Source organism: Nuphar pumila, chromosome 5, assembly GCF_984573655.1.
Source record: "Nuphar pumila chromosome 5, dmNupPumi1.hap1.1, whole genome shotgun sequence".
In the NCBI taxonomy this organism is placed as follows: Eukaryota; Viridiplantae; Streptophyta; class Magnoliopsida; order Nymphaeales; family Nymphaeaceae; genus Nuphar; species Nuphar pumila.
In genome coordinates, this window is record NC_143253.1 from 138,166,544 (window position 1) to 138,181,886 (window position 15,343).

The window sequence follows — 15,343 nt, forward strand, 5'->3', positions numbered from 1 at the left end:
GGATGAATTGGCTCTTCTTGAGCCAAAATGACATTGGCCTCAAGATGTAGAACTCCGTGAAAATCAAATTAAAATGGAGCATTTCTACCAATTTGTTAATGAGCTTAGACCTAAATTTGAAAGGACCAAGTCGGCTCTCCTTCATAGAGGAGGTGGACCATCCATAGTCGAAACTCTTGAGGAGTTAACTATGGTGGAAAATAGGTTAAAGAAACCATGTTGTCCAAAAGAAAAAGAATCCGTGCTTGCTATGTCAAAGCCCGATAATCGTACTAGAAGTTATAAACCTCCTCATTTTGTGAAAAATGAGAATGGAAGAAACTCTAACTATGAAAGAAACGACAAAAGAGAGGATCCTGAATACAAAAAAGGTGGCGAAATCATATGCTACCATTGCTATGAACCGGGACACATTAAACCTGTGTCCCAAAAGAAAGAAAGAAGATCATAGATGATAGAAGAGTTGCTTCGGTTGAAAGCCATAATGTAGATGACTCCAAGTGTATCTGCTCGCTATTCTTGGCTCAACTAATGGAGGCACTACAACCAATGCTCAAAGCTTAAACTGTCTTTCTCCTTGGGAGCGGCCGTATCCACAAGTGGGGACCCCGGTGTTATCATCGCAAAATTTTTTCCTCCCTCTGAGAGTCAAACTCGACCAAAGTTTTGAAAATGTTTTTTTTTTTTGAAAATTCAAAGTGTGGCGCCACCTTGGAGGTGGGCCCACACATTATAAAAAGTGATAATTTTGATAAAATAAATAAAATGATTCAAGAAATGGTTTTTGTCCCTGCTGGGCCAAGAGTGATATTGAAAATTGGGGTTTTAACTGGTTTTAACTAGAATAGATTGGGTTCTAGGGTTTCAGAACTCAAATGAACTGACAAGACACTAGCTCAACTAGATTTCTAGACTGAATGGTCGAGAAATGATCACTGGAGTGAAGTGAGTTACGAACAAGAATTGGGTTTGAGCTGGAATAAAGATCAGTAATACTGAGATGAATTAAAACTGAAGCTTAAACACTAGCTCAACTGATTGGACTTAGCTCAATTTTAGCTAAAATGAGTTGAAATGGACTAAAATGAATTCTTAGACAATGAGAAATGGATTTGAACTGAAACTGCAGCACTTGAACTCCTGGTGAGCTCAAGCTAGACTCAGAGGGATATGATTGACTATGAATGACTGACTCGGAGACAATTGACTTGGATTCGAGCTAGAAATAAGCTCATTTCTGAGGAAATGAAACCATTTTGGCAGGAATGATCAGAAATGAACATGACCTGTTCATGGTGAGCTAGAAATGACTGACATTCTAACTGTTCTGAGCTTAAGAATGAGCTCGATCGACTCTGACTGACAGGGATCTAGGATGACCTAGGGGTAAAATGGTAATTTTTCTAGTGAAAGGGGATAAAATGACACCTAAATTGAGAAAAACTTAGGGTTGAACTCCTATACTGACCTACCAGGGTTGACATCTGCAAGAGGGGATGTTTGAGAATGGATGAGGAAAATTTGGGGTGTTTATACTCGGTAAGACTTCTTGGATACTTGACTCCATTGCCTCTTTTCACATGACTTCAAATCAGTCCATATTATCTAAATGTCATACTAAAATAATTCTTATGTTTCAACTGGCGACAGAACATCTTTGAAAATTAAAAGTCTTGGAGTGTTTGAAAAACAACCAACTTTTCACATATTAGAGTAGTACCAAAATTGAATTTGAATCTTTTATTTGTTTCTCAAATTACGGATCATGGATGCAAAGTCTTGTTTTCATCTAATGATTGTTCAATATAGGATCTCCAACCCAGGAAGCCGATTGGGCGAGGCCATAAAAGAGGAGATCTCCATGTAATAGACAATCTTGAGTTATCAAAACATATTTTTTATAATTTTGTGAAAAAGAAAGATATAGAAAATTGGCACAAAACACTAGGACATCCTAGTGTGCCCAAGTTGCATTTGTTTCCATTCTTTACAAGTTATAAAGAAAAAGACTTTTTTTTGTAAAGATTGCATTCTTGGTAAAATGAAATCCTTACTCTTTGGGCCAAGACACTTGTAGCAAAAAATCCATTTGAGTTAGTACATTCGGACGTTTGGGGGCTGGCTCCAGTTGTATCCAAAGGCGGTGTATCTTATTATGTTGTGTTTGTGGATGACTATAGTAGACACTCTTGGATATTTTTTCTTGAACAAAAATTAGAAGTTTTTAATTGTTTTAAAAAGTTTCATTGCTATGCAAAGACTCAATTTAAAACCAATATTCAAATCTTTAGAACTGATTCTGAAAGATAATTTGTGTCAAAAGAGTTCAAAAATTACCTTGGTTTACATAGAATTATTCACCAAAAATCTTGTTCATACACTCCTCAACAAAATGGACTAGCCGAAAGGAAGCATAGACATATCATTGAGACAACTAGAACACTTATTTCAAGAAATGTTTCCAATTTTTTTTGGGCCGAAGCCTCCCTTACGGCAGTTTATTTGATAAACAGAATGCCTTAAAAAAAACATTGAAAATGTCTCTCCTACTGAGAAATTACTTAAGACATCACCCAATTATAATAGATTAAGAGTCTTTGGATGTAAATGTTTTGTCCTTACTAATAAGAATGACAAAATTTTCCCAAAAGCAATTTCTTGTGTTTTCTTAGGCTATGCCGAAAACCAAAAGGGATATAGATGTTATGACATTAAAAGAAACAAATTGTATGTTTCATGAAATGTTACTTTTCTTGAAAATGAAAATGTTTTTAGCAAAGAAAAAAATCCAAGAGTTGTGATTATTCATTTCTTTTTTACCTTATCGATGAACATGAAAGGTGTGAACCCATTCACGATGTGCATGAGAGTGAAAATGAAACCACTCATGATGCAAATAGAAATTTAGATGAAGGTCTTAATAATATAGACCTATTTCACAACAATATACAAACCTATACTCGATGTACCAAAGATCATCCACCATGTGCCTTAGAAAGATATTCCCAAAATCAAAATATAGATTCTTCTAGTATTAGGAAATCCATAAGAATTTCAAAGGCTCCTAGTAGATTTGTATCCTATGATTCTTTTTAACCAAAGTATAGATCATGTCTTATGGCCATACACTCATATATAGAACCAACATCCTACTACGAAGCAAAAAATCACCAAGAATAGATTAAGGCAATGAATGATGAGTTTGAAGCCTTAGAAAGGGCAAAAACTTGGGAAGTCCAAACATTACGTAAAGGTAGGAAAACTATATGATGTAGATGAGTTTATAAGGTAAAAACTAAATAGGATGGAATATTAGAAAGATATAAAGCTAGGCTAGTAGCCAAGGGGTACAGTCAAGAATATGGGATAGACTATGACGAGACGTTTGCTCCAGTCGCTCGAATGACAACGATTAAAACCTTGATTTCTATAGCATCAATTAAAAAACCGTCAATCTTTCAAATGGATGTAAAAAATACCTTTTTGAATGGTAATCTGGATGAGGTGTACATGGATCCTTCGTCAGGTTTAAGTTTAGCACATAGAAAAATTCTTCGGTTACTCAAAGCCCTATATGGTTTAAAACAAGCCCCCAAAACTTGGTATGATAAGTTTAGTAGTGTGATGACACAACTTTATTTTAAATCTTGTTATACGGACACGACATTGTTTGTTAAGTCTTTAAATGCAAGAATGGTGATATTGTTACTTTACATAGATGACATGATTATCACAGGAGGTGACAAGCAGGGAGTTAATCATATCAAAGATGTTCTTAAAAACAACTTTGAAATGATAGATCTTGGTTTTTTGCGATACTTCTTTGAAATAGAAGTGACTTACTCACCTCATGGTTATTTTTTGTCGCAGACTAAGTATGCATCAGAAATCATAGAACGATCAGGGCTCTCAGATGATAAACGAGTTGATACTTCAGAGGTCATAAATGCAAAAAATGAAGAAAGATGATGGAGAACCTCTGTAGGATCCAACTCCATACAGACAAATGATAGGGGCTTTGTCCTATCTTTCCATTACTCGTCCTGATATTTCTCATGCTATTCATTCTGTTAGTCAATTTCAGCATGCTCTCACTACAGTACATATGAGTGTTGTAATGAGAATTATTAGATATATTAAAAATTCTATCAATTATAGATTATTTCTATCATCCTCTTCATCATTAGAAGTCATTGCATATTCTGATTTTGGTTGAGAAGGGGATGTGAATGATAGACGCTCAACCACTGATTCTTGTGTTTTTATAGGTGATTCTTTAATTTCATGTTGATGCAAAAAGCAACAGAAGGTGTCCCTCTCTTCCACTGAAGCTAAGTATCGTGTCATGACAATAACTATGTCTGAGTTATTTTGGTTGAAACAACTACTGGAGGACTTGGGAGTTTACATTGTGAAACCTTAAGATTATGTTGTGACAATAAGAGCGTTGTATACATTGCTAGCAATCATACATTCCATGAGATGACAAAACATATTGAAATTGATTGCCACTACGTTCGTGAAGAATTTCTGAGAATGATCATTACATTGCCTTACGTTTGGTCTGAATATCAACTAGCAAACTTCTTCACTAAAGCGCTCTCGTCAATAAGATTTCACTTCCTACTTGGCAAACTCTCGGTTGTTCCACCATGAGTTTGAGGGAGGGTGTTTATATATATATAAACCTTTGTCACATGGGTGCGGGTGCGGGTGCGACACGGGTGCGGCGCAATTTCAAAAATTTTGGACACGGGGACTCGGCTATATATATATATATATATATATATATATATATATATATATATATATATATATATATAAGACTCGGTCAAAGTTGTGCCCATTAGGGGACAGGTGATGAGTTGTGAAGGCATTCTGTACACTTTCTTCATACAGGAATAATTCACTTTTGGGCACTTTCTTCATACACTGTAATAATTCACTTTCTTCGTACAGGAAAAAACCACAAAAACTTGAGTTGTGCCCATTCTGTACTTAAAACTTGAAAGTGTACAGGTTTTTTAGTTGTGATGGGTTTTTTTCCTTACAGCTGTAGCCCAGAAAATTTAAAAAAAAAAAATTCAAAAATTTTTTTTTCCAAAAAATGGACCAAAATGACCCTGGGTGCGTTGACCACACCCAGGGTCGGGTTGACCGAGTCCGAGCCGCACCCGTGTCGGTGCGTGTCGACGCGGGTGCGGCGACCTTGGAGCCGAGTCCGTGTGACAGATATAAACCAAAATACCCATCAGGGGTATTTTGGTCATTTCAGTTGTAATAGGTGTCAACCCATTAGGGGTGACTAACTTTTTGTCTTTTTTACTTTTGTACTTTTATGCTTTTTGAGAAATGATGGGACAGCTCCAACTAGCTGTTAGAGCTGCTCCCATCGGTCACAAATGTGACCGTTGGGAGCAGCCCAACAGCTAGTTGGGCTGCTCCCTTGTGGCCCCTTACATTATAAATAGGCCTCTAAGGCCCCTTGTAATATACACTCTTTTTGAAGAGGTTTTCTATGCAATAACAAAGTTTATTTGGCCCTTGTGTGGGTGCTTGGATTATTCAATCAAGTATTGTACTTTATTGAAGAGTGTTCTTGCACATTTGTTGGATTGGATTCATTTCATTACATTATTCTTGCACATTTATTGGAGTGGATTCATTTCATTACAAAGGTATATCCTCTTTATCATCACCTCTAATTACAATATCATCTGCATACACTATTAAAATAACTCTTTTTCACTTTTTTTAACAAATAGTGTGTGATCATTTCCCCTCCTTATGTAGCCAAACTGAGTTACCCCATTACAAAACCTCTCAAACCAAACTCTTGGAGATTGTTGCAACTCATATATTGTTTTTCTCAGTTGACATACATTACCTTCTCTATTTAATAAATCAAATGCTGGAGGCAAGCTCATCCATGTCTTCATTCAAGGTTTCATGGAGAAAACCATTCTTGACATCTAGTTGATGAAGTAACCATCTTCCTTTTGCTGCCAAACTTATAAGAACCCTCATAAAATTGAATTTAACAAGGACAAATGTCTCATGACAGTCAATACTAAGTCTATCTATGACCTTTAGCCACAAACCTTGCCTCATACATTTCAATTAATCCATTTGCTTTACGCTTACACCTAATTGTCTCTCATTAAGTAATGTAGTGATTTCTAATCCGTGATTCTTCTTGAGTGCTTCCATCCATTTTAGACATTTCAGCATGTCTTCCACTTTCTTAGGAATTGGATTTGGCTCAAAATTGGCCAGAAAGGCTTTGAAAGTTTGCAAATAAATAAATAAAATAAAATAATTGGCTCAAGATGTGAGATGTATACCATCATTTACTTTTTCTTAAAATCTATGTTTTTTCAAATGCATAGTTACTCTTAAGGGTCAATTGAGTCTTGTTTCTAGGGGAAACAAAAATTCATATAGAGAGAATAGTTGAAAGTTTACATAAAAAGCACCAATCAAGTTGTAGTGTCAACTGATAATGAGAATGAAACTATGATAAACTCCAATGAACAAATTGGAGAACAGTTGCTTGATGATCCTGTAAATCTTAGGTCAACTCGTGAAAGGCATCCAATTGATAGATGGGTGTCACATGATGGATTTTCTCATCGATATAAAGTATTTCTTAGTGAAATTTTAAAAGGTCAAAAACCAAATACATATTTTGAAGCTGCAAAAGCTAAATGATAGGTGAATGCTATTCAGAAAGAGATACAAACAATGTATTATCAATAATACCTGGGAAATTGTGAAAAGACCCCTAAACAAAAACTTGATATGTGGCAAATGTATATAAAATAAAATACAAATTTGTTACTAATATTGAAAGATATAAAGCATGTCTAGTTGCTAAGTTTTCAATCAGCTATATGAATTAGATTATGAAGCCTTCAACTCTATTGTGAAGATTGTCACAATTCAAGTGATATTGCCTTGGCCTCACCAACTAGACGTAAAAAGTGTATTTCTACATGGAAAACTATAAAAATTATAGTACATGAAGTTTATTTTGCAAACTATGTGTGAACTTCATACTTCCATGTATGGGTGAAAACGACCATCACGAATGTGGTTTCAGAGCTTTCACAATGCCTTAAAACATAGGGTGGCAATGCTCTTCTCCTAGTTACTCTTGAGGATTGTTTGTCCATTCCGTAGAAGTACTTCAGTGAATAATAGCAAGAAACACAAGCTATTGGAAGCATAGACAGTTAGGATGCAGCCCTTCAAACAATTACAAAGAGAACTTTGACATTGACATTGAAGCCATGTATATCAGCACGTCTCTCTCTCTCATACAGAGAAGAGAAAGTGCCAAACCTTTAAAATGGGTTGGTTAGGATATGGCATTTAGATAAAGAGATAGCTTCCTCGGTAAGTGGCATAACCTGTCAAAGCTGATTTTCAAGTACTAATGTTTTATAACTGGTATCCATGTGATGCTTATGGAACGAAAATTCCACTCTTAGTTGTAGCTAGAGGTGCTTCTCCGTTTATGGGATAATCCCTCCATCATTAGACTATATAAAGTTTCAGGCAACATGTCAAATTAAAAAAACATGTATAAAGAGGTTAATCTAGCTTTTCTTTTTCTTATAGGACCACGAAATCTGAGACTAATGATTGCTTGAAATCTATGTTAGAGAATCACTCCATTCCCACTTGTGTATTGTACACTCCTATAAACTGTTCTTAGCTGAGAACTTGACAAAAAATGCTATATATTGATCCTATAGCTGCACCTGTGGGAATTGCTGAAAGCTTGTCTTCATCTGAGGGCATTATGCCATTCTTGCAACTGTAGAGTTGTAAAACCGCTTTGTCTTTTGCCTGGATTAGTGGGATAAACAAAGGAGTGATGTCACCAATGGTAGCCGGCCAGTGACCTCAATGCAGCCAGCCATGTTGTCAATATCCAAATTGACATTGTCTCTTGTTTGTATTTCGCTAGAAGTTTTTGCGTTTCTAGTGCCAAGTAGCTAGATTTATTGGATTCTTTTAACAGTGGATTCTCATCCAATAACAAGAACAATGTGGGCAAGTCCTCAAGGGACTTGACAAAAATTGCGCCATGAACATTTATTACTATGGCCTATTTTGTCCATTTATGCACCTGTAGGACTGGAATTGTGTTCCATCATGTTTGCCATGCTTTTGATGAATCATGCAAAATGGGTGGCTTCTAGTGTTCTCAGTTTTCAGTTGGTAGTTACTGTTGAAGTTACGTGCTCTCAGGTTAGGATGAACCTCGTAAAAGACTGGCTTCCAGTGCTCTTGATCTGCCGAGAGAATGTTTCACCCATTCCATCCAGTCAGAAACTTCTTTACCAGGAATTAGAAGAGAAATTTTTGCAGATCATTTCGACGCTGCCCATGTCAGAAGCCCAAGAACTGCTGCAGCAATGCCTGAGCTTTTCTACACGCAATGTTGACGACTGCTCACACTTGGTCTCTGCTTTCAATACCTGGTTCCGCCGGGCAAGACGGGGATCGCTTGACAAGTTACATGATAACTGAAATTTGTTACTGCTGCATAGGATGTTATAAAAATGTTGTCCCAGTAAGGCTGTATTTGTTCTACAACTTTTCTGTGCTGTTGCAACTGAAGATCTCTGTAAAATTTGTAAAAAGTTTGTGGCCATGCATCTTGATCTGCAAGAGGGCTGTTGCTCAGACCGACTTTTTATACCCGACCCAAACAGCTCTCCATATTGTAAAACCAGAATGACTGGACCTGACCGGATTATATACTTGAACTCGGATTATTCTCGAACCAACCCAAACCAATTATGTACCCAAACTAGTTTTATATGTGAATTGACCTTAACTGAACCCAAACTTATGATTGTATACTAGAAATGATTGTATTGTACTGTTAATTTGATGTGATTCTTTAAAATCTTGCAATTTTTTATATTCTTTCGATGTCAAAAATCGAAATATCTGACATCGTCACAACAGTTAATTTATACATTTTTGTGATAAAATTGTATTGCCCGTTGAATATGTTCAACACTCACTTAAATTTAGAATTGCAGGTCTTTTTATGCGAATTTAGACCTCATAAACTCACATAAATTTATTTGCAAAATATCGGTGAAACTGAAACCATCAAAATTGTAAATATCACTCTTTTGCATATAATAAATATTTTTGCATAAAAATATTTGGGAAACATCTTTAGTAAATAACATACTTTCGCATATATCCTAAAATTACAAATATACTACGTACATATTTGCAAAATTTTTATTATGTGATTTTTCTTAATAGTTATGATTTTGTTGAATTATATATATGTATTCATTTTTTTTTATTTGTGTATGTAAAGAACTTCTCTATAGAACCCTTGCGACAATTCCTGCATTATGCGGAGGTCGCAGTATCATCTATGTGATCGATTTTCTCATCTATAGTTTCGAAAGGTAAGTTTCATACAATATATATGTATATCTTCATGCATATTTTTTAGGAAGTTGCGGTATCATCCTTGTGATCGACTACTTCTTTATAAGGTTTACTATGTTTACGATTTTTTTTCATAAAAATATATATTGTTGTAGATGATTTATGATTGTTTGTTAATCCTTTAGTTAATATTTGTTGTTCTTGTGTTGGTGTAATAAGATTAGGGTTCACTGGCATTAAAAGGATTAAAATATACTATCATAGTTATTGTAGGCAGTTAATTATGGCGTCTAAAAGGGCTAAAATATACTATCGTATGTCTGGTTATACAAATTGAAAATCTATAGTGGTTTCCAACAAAATTACCTTTAAAGAATTTGCGGCTTTGATGTCTCGTAAAACCAAATATGTGGCTTTGACCCTTTGGAATAGTTATTCTCCAAACAATCAATAAATGTTGAGAAGAATGATGATGTAGAATCAATATTATTTAGTGATGATGCTTATTGCAAAGTTAATGAGTAATTGATCAATGAAATGATGTGAATCTCATGAAGAATGTGTATCTATCTCAGGCATCATCTATCGGTATGAGTCCTTTGTTGATTATCCAACTTGCGCAAACAGTGGACAATATTGATGTTGTATATGATCAACAAATCATTTTAAAGGATGTGGAATAACATGAGTAAACCAGTGCCAATGATCTTCATCGCAGTAATCTAAATGACATGCAACCTTCTCGGACATATGATAATGTTAAGTACAAGTTGTAATTTCAATTTAATTTATGGTTGAGATGTAGGTGTGACGATGAATGCGATATTTTGATGGTTAATCTTGAATGTTGAAAATGCAAGAATAATGCATGCATGAAAGCAAATGAAGTGATAGATACAATGAATTTTGATGTAGATAAAATCGAACAACAATTGGTAATAGCAGCGATCATGTTGACAGTGCAGAATTAGATGATATCAATGATGATAAGTATATCATGTCGATAGGAGAGAGTGAAAGCGGTGCACCAATGACATTGAAAAATATGATAAAAAATAACTATAAAGCAACATTTTTAAAGGGCTGCAATAACAGAGTCATTGTCGTATGCATGAAGAACACTCATATGACAGTTGATTGCCCTGGAAAGATCCATTTCACAAAGATACGCATAATGAGTTTCTTTCAAGTGAAGAGTATGATAGTGAGCATACATATGGTGGATCATTGGGCAACCTTATAGTAGAAAAAATGTCTTCTAAGTAGATTTCAAGTGTTATTCATAAACATATGCACAATAACCTAAAAATAACTCTAAGAGAAATCATGAATGACATTAGTCGCGAAGATGTGAAGGTTATTTAAAAACAAGCATGGCGTGAACGAGAACACAAATGTTGTATTATATGGTCCATTTGAATAGTCATTCAAGATGCTTTCTGCTTATATGGATCATTTGATGAATGCTAATCAAGGATCTCTAGGGTATATTAAGATTGATCGAAAAGATCAATTTAAGTATATGTTCTTATCCTTCCGACTAAGCATCGATGGGTTTTTGAAAGGATGCTTTCCAGTTCTTATGGTAGATGACACATTTTTAAAATAAAGATATACAAGTATATTGTTATCGGCCCATAGTATTGATTCTTATGGTGAGATGTTTCAGGTAGCATTTACAGTTGTTGATATGGAGTCCAAAGATTCATGGTCATAATTTTTAGAAGTATTAAAGCACAAATTCATACACTTTGATGCGTTTAGATAGAGAACCAACAAAACATCTCTCGCAAATAACATACTTTCATATATGTCCTAAAATTGCATAAATTTATGTGTGAAACTTCACTTAAAGGAAACCAACAAAATCACAAATATGCTACTTATATTTTCGCAAAATTTTTATTATATGCGATTTTTCTTAATAGTTGCGATTTTGTCGAATCATGTATATACTCATTTTTGTTCTAGGGTTTTTTCTTCGCGTTTGTGTCTGCAAAGAACTTCTCTGTAGAACCCTTATGACAACTAGGTCAACCACATCTCATGAGGTCCATTCATAGGGGTGCCAATATGGACCCATATCTGAAGTGTTGGATCTTGGGTAAGATCCAATGTTTCAAATGGATCTCAAAATTATCTAAAATTTTTTAGATAAAAATTAAAATTATCAAAAATAAAAATCTATCCAATAACCCCATACACCCTCTAGCGCCCTAAAATAATCCTACCGAACACCAAAACTATTTGGATCCGTAAGATCCGCCACCTAAAAAAATACATAAATGATTTCAATATTCGCAAAAATGAAATCACAACAAAAGGTATTTTCTGAGAAGATAAAAAACAAAATTCTCAGAAATTAAGATGTGCCAAAATGATGGATTTACCCTGGAGATCCATTTGGACCCGAATAGGCCTGATTGAAATTGGATCTTGTAGGGTATCACATCCTAGATCGGGTCTGGAGAGTTGGATTTATATCCAACTCATCTTCAATGCTCTGGTAATCTGGATGCTCTACATCAAATGCCTTCAGTAAATAGAGTTTTCCCACGATATTTTGTTGACTTATGACTGGGATTCCCACAAGTATAGCACTTAATGGGGACACTAGAGCTAGTCGGCCTAAAGTGTGATAAAGCTGATGCATTTTGGCTTGCCATCCTAAGCTAGGTAGTGACATTAGAGTGTCGGTAGGGTGGGACAATTTTACTATTTGGGGTCACTGGAGCGTGGGTAGTAGTCTTAACTGGTTGACCAACCCTAGTCAAAGTCTTTCTTTGTAAAGACTTCTCTCATTGTCACGCTCTCTGATAAGCCTCTGACATGGTCCAACACTCAACTAAGTTCAACATATCTTATAGATGAAAGTTTAGTCTACCAATGTATTTGGACACTAAATGTTCTTCGCTTTCTCGAAAATCATTTTGAGCGACCAAATTATGAAACACTTTAGTGTACTGGTCGAGAGACTTTGTCCCCTGCTTTAAGTTTTAATATTTTTAATAAAGCTCTCGATGATAATTGAGTGGTAGGAATTGAGCATGCAACCTTTGCTCCATACGCTCTCAATACTCGATTGATGTGTGACCTTGATGCCTACGTGTTTGCTTGAATTGTCGCCACCAGGCTGCAGTTCGCCCCTTTAGCCTAAGGATAACTAAACTGACTTGCTTCTCTTCAGGGACTTCCTTAAATTCAAGAATTTCTTTAACCTCGTTTATCCAGTCTAAGAATTCTTTAAGGGTACTCGATCCCTTGAATTATGAAATTTTAAACTTGAGGCCGGATTCCCAATTCGATCTCCTAAGCTGGTTTGCATTTCTATCGACTTGTGCTTGCCTATATGCATCAAACTCACTATCTGAATCATACATGCTAGTTTCATGGCTTTCTCGGGATCCATACATGTTTCACCCATGTTATCCTTATCTTCTTATCGTGAGTTCTTTCATTCTCCTATTCAATTTTTTTCTTGTCGCCGCAAGTCGTGATTCTCATATCTAAGATCGCGGTTCTCGTTTTCGAGGTTAGGCTCACTTTGACCATGTCCACGCCCACTCATTCGCCCAAATATGGAAAAAATGCTCCCAGCAGTATTCTAAGATTAGGATAAATCCTAAACAAATCTCTAATACCAAAATAATGAAGATTCAGAAAGAGTCTGATCCACGATCCAAGATCCAAGATCCAAATGGATCTTGATGTGTGAAAGCTAAAACATGATGGCTTGGACCTAATAGTTTTCAGTCCAGGGTCGTTTTGACCTAGTTGTGCTCTAAACTGATGAACCCAAAGCAGTCTCTGTAGGCAAAAAATTTGCCTTTCTAACAAATCCAAAATCTCGAATTTCTGACTACTGATGGTCGAGATATAGAATTGACACCAGGTCAAAGGGCTGGTGGGGGCTGCTGGAACTGTCTGGTAGAGATAAACCAAAATGGGACTGTTCTATGGGGATTCAGCCGAAGACCCAAACACGAAAGTTGTAGGTATTTTAGTTTTGGATCCTTGAAAACTAAAATTACTCGAATCGAAGATCGTATGACTCTGATATAATCTAAACAAGAGGACAGACTGATACAGTCCTGAACAGTCACCTGTGACTATTTTCTTTTATCCAGACCACTTTTGACAATCAAGACTAATGAATAAGCAAATATGAAAAACATATAAGTTATAGTCACGGGTGTTAGCTTTCCAACAAGCTATTACATGCCAATTTTTGTGGTCTAGAATGGAAGGTACTTCATGAATAGTGTGACTGTGTCTAACACAGAGATAGTCACAGATCCGAGTTAATGTATACATGTTTTAAGCAGTCTTTTTAGATTAATCATATTTTAATTTTTTGGTTTATTGTTCAACCTACATACACAAACACTTCTAACGTATCTTCTCCAATGTCAAAGAGCCCTTCCTCCTTATCCCAACTTTGGTTAGACTAGTACAGATTTAAAAAACTAGCTAACATGAATTTGAACTCAAGGAACACTCACCCAACAATCCCACAACACACAATCACAAATGGGGAAAGGACTCACTAGTCTACTTTATTTCTTAGCACTTCATGCAACTCTTCCTCAATTTTCTCTCTCATTCCCCTTAACCCATGCAAGGATTTGAAGGGGTCTTTTATGCAAGGCCGATATACACTTTGTACAAGCAATCCCCAACCGGTGGCCTAAGCCGTACAACAGGTAGCACTCCAGACACCCGCTCAGCCCACCCGTGTAGTAACTTTCCGCACACACTAAGGTCACAAGACTGACTTTAGCCACAAACCAACTTTCAGCAAAGACCTTCAAGCAGCCCTGTACATGTCGCCCCTAGCCTGCCAGCCTTAGGCTTGGCCTGTGCATGCAACTTCCGTGGTGCTGTTGAACCATGTGTCGTAGGCCATCATCACATCACCTGAGTCCACTGCATGTGTGTTGCTTGGGTAACGCGGCATCGTAGGTCATCATCACATCATTGTCCCTGGATCTAATGTGTGCATGTTGCTTAGACAACACGGTCGGGTCCCGACCTTGGCTACAATACTTAAGCCATGAGAAGAAACACCATCATTGTAGTGCTCTCAACCTTTCAAAGGGACTACGGCTATGTCAGCATGTCGCTGCATGCTACCTCGTCACGGGTGCACGACTCCGCTATCTACGAAGGTGCCATGACAACATCCATGTTGCCACTTACTGCTGGCACGCAACTCGCCATTGTGCTGCAACAGCCACCCCGTTGTCTCCTCACTGCCGGTGTGCGACTCGCTGAATCACTGTGTTACAGACCTCCCCTACTAACAGAACTCGACTTCCTCATCAAGTCTAAGTAAGCCTTTACCTCAGCTTCGAACTGCCACAATGTGATATCACGCTCCCAGCTTTGCTCGCTATCTGGCAAATACTTTCATTAACTAAAAATTCACGATAAAAACTAGGCCCATTGTGCCCATGCAATCGATGATCCAAGATTCTCTCTACTTGCTTATTGAACTGCACTTGCACGTTCAGAGGCACTCAAATTATAGGCCTCGCCCGCCCAGGGTCCAGTAAGTCTTCATTATATGGTTTGAGGAAACTTATATGAAATACTGGATGAGACTTAATCCGAGGGGGAAATGCCAAATGGTAGACCATGTTGCCCACTCTACGCACCACCTGGAAGGGCCCATCATACCTATGCACCAACCCCCGATGCAGTCTTTGCCTGGATCTTCTTTTAAATATGGGGTGTCAACTTCAACACCACCTGATCTCCAAGAGCAAACTCGAGGGTTCTCCAGTGCTGACTAGTCATCTTTTTCATACGCTTGATGGCTCGAGCTAGATGGTCTCTAGCCTCGCTCCTCTTCTCATGTTGTTCCCGCATGACTCGCATCGCAGCGGGACACTGTCCACCCATCGCAAGT

At 36.8% G+C, this 15,343-nt stretch overlaps 1 protein-coding gene across 2 annotated transcripts in view; it reads left to right on the forward strand.

Moving 5' to 3' along the window:
- The window catches only part of LOC149838983 (BTB/POZ domain-containing protein At3g05675-like), an 88,554-nt gene that overhangs the window by 20,493 nt on the left and 52,718 nt on the right, over positions 1 to 15,343 (forward strand). Inside the window, exon 2 of one of the 2 annotated variants that reach the window (XM_090006914.1) lies at positions 8,260 to 8,893. The exons of the other annotated variant lie outside the window; for it this stretch is intronic. Coding sequence (XP_089863040.1) covers positions 8,260 to 8,541 — 282 coding nt within the window. The 3' untranslated portion in view covers positions 8,542 to 8,893. Of the gene's footprint in view, positions 1 to 8,259; positions 8,894 to 15,343 lie in introns of those variants that run through there. 2 annotated transcript variants of the gene reach the window in all.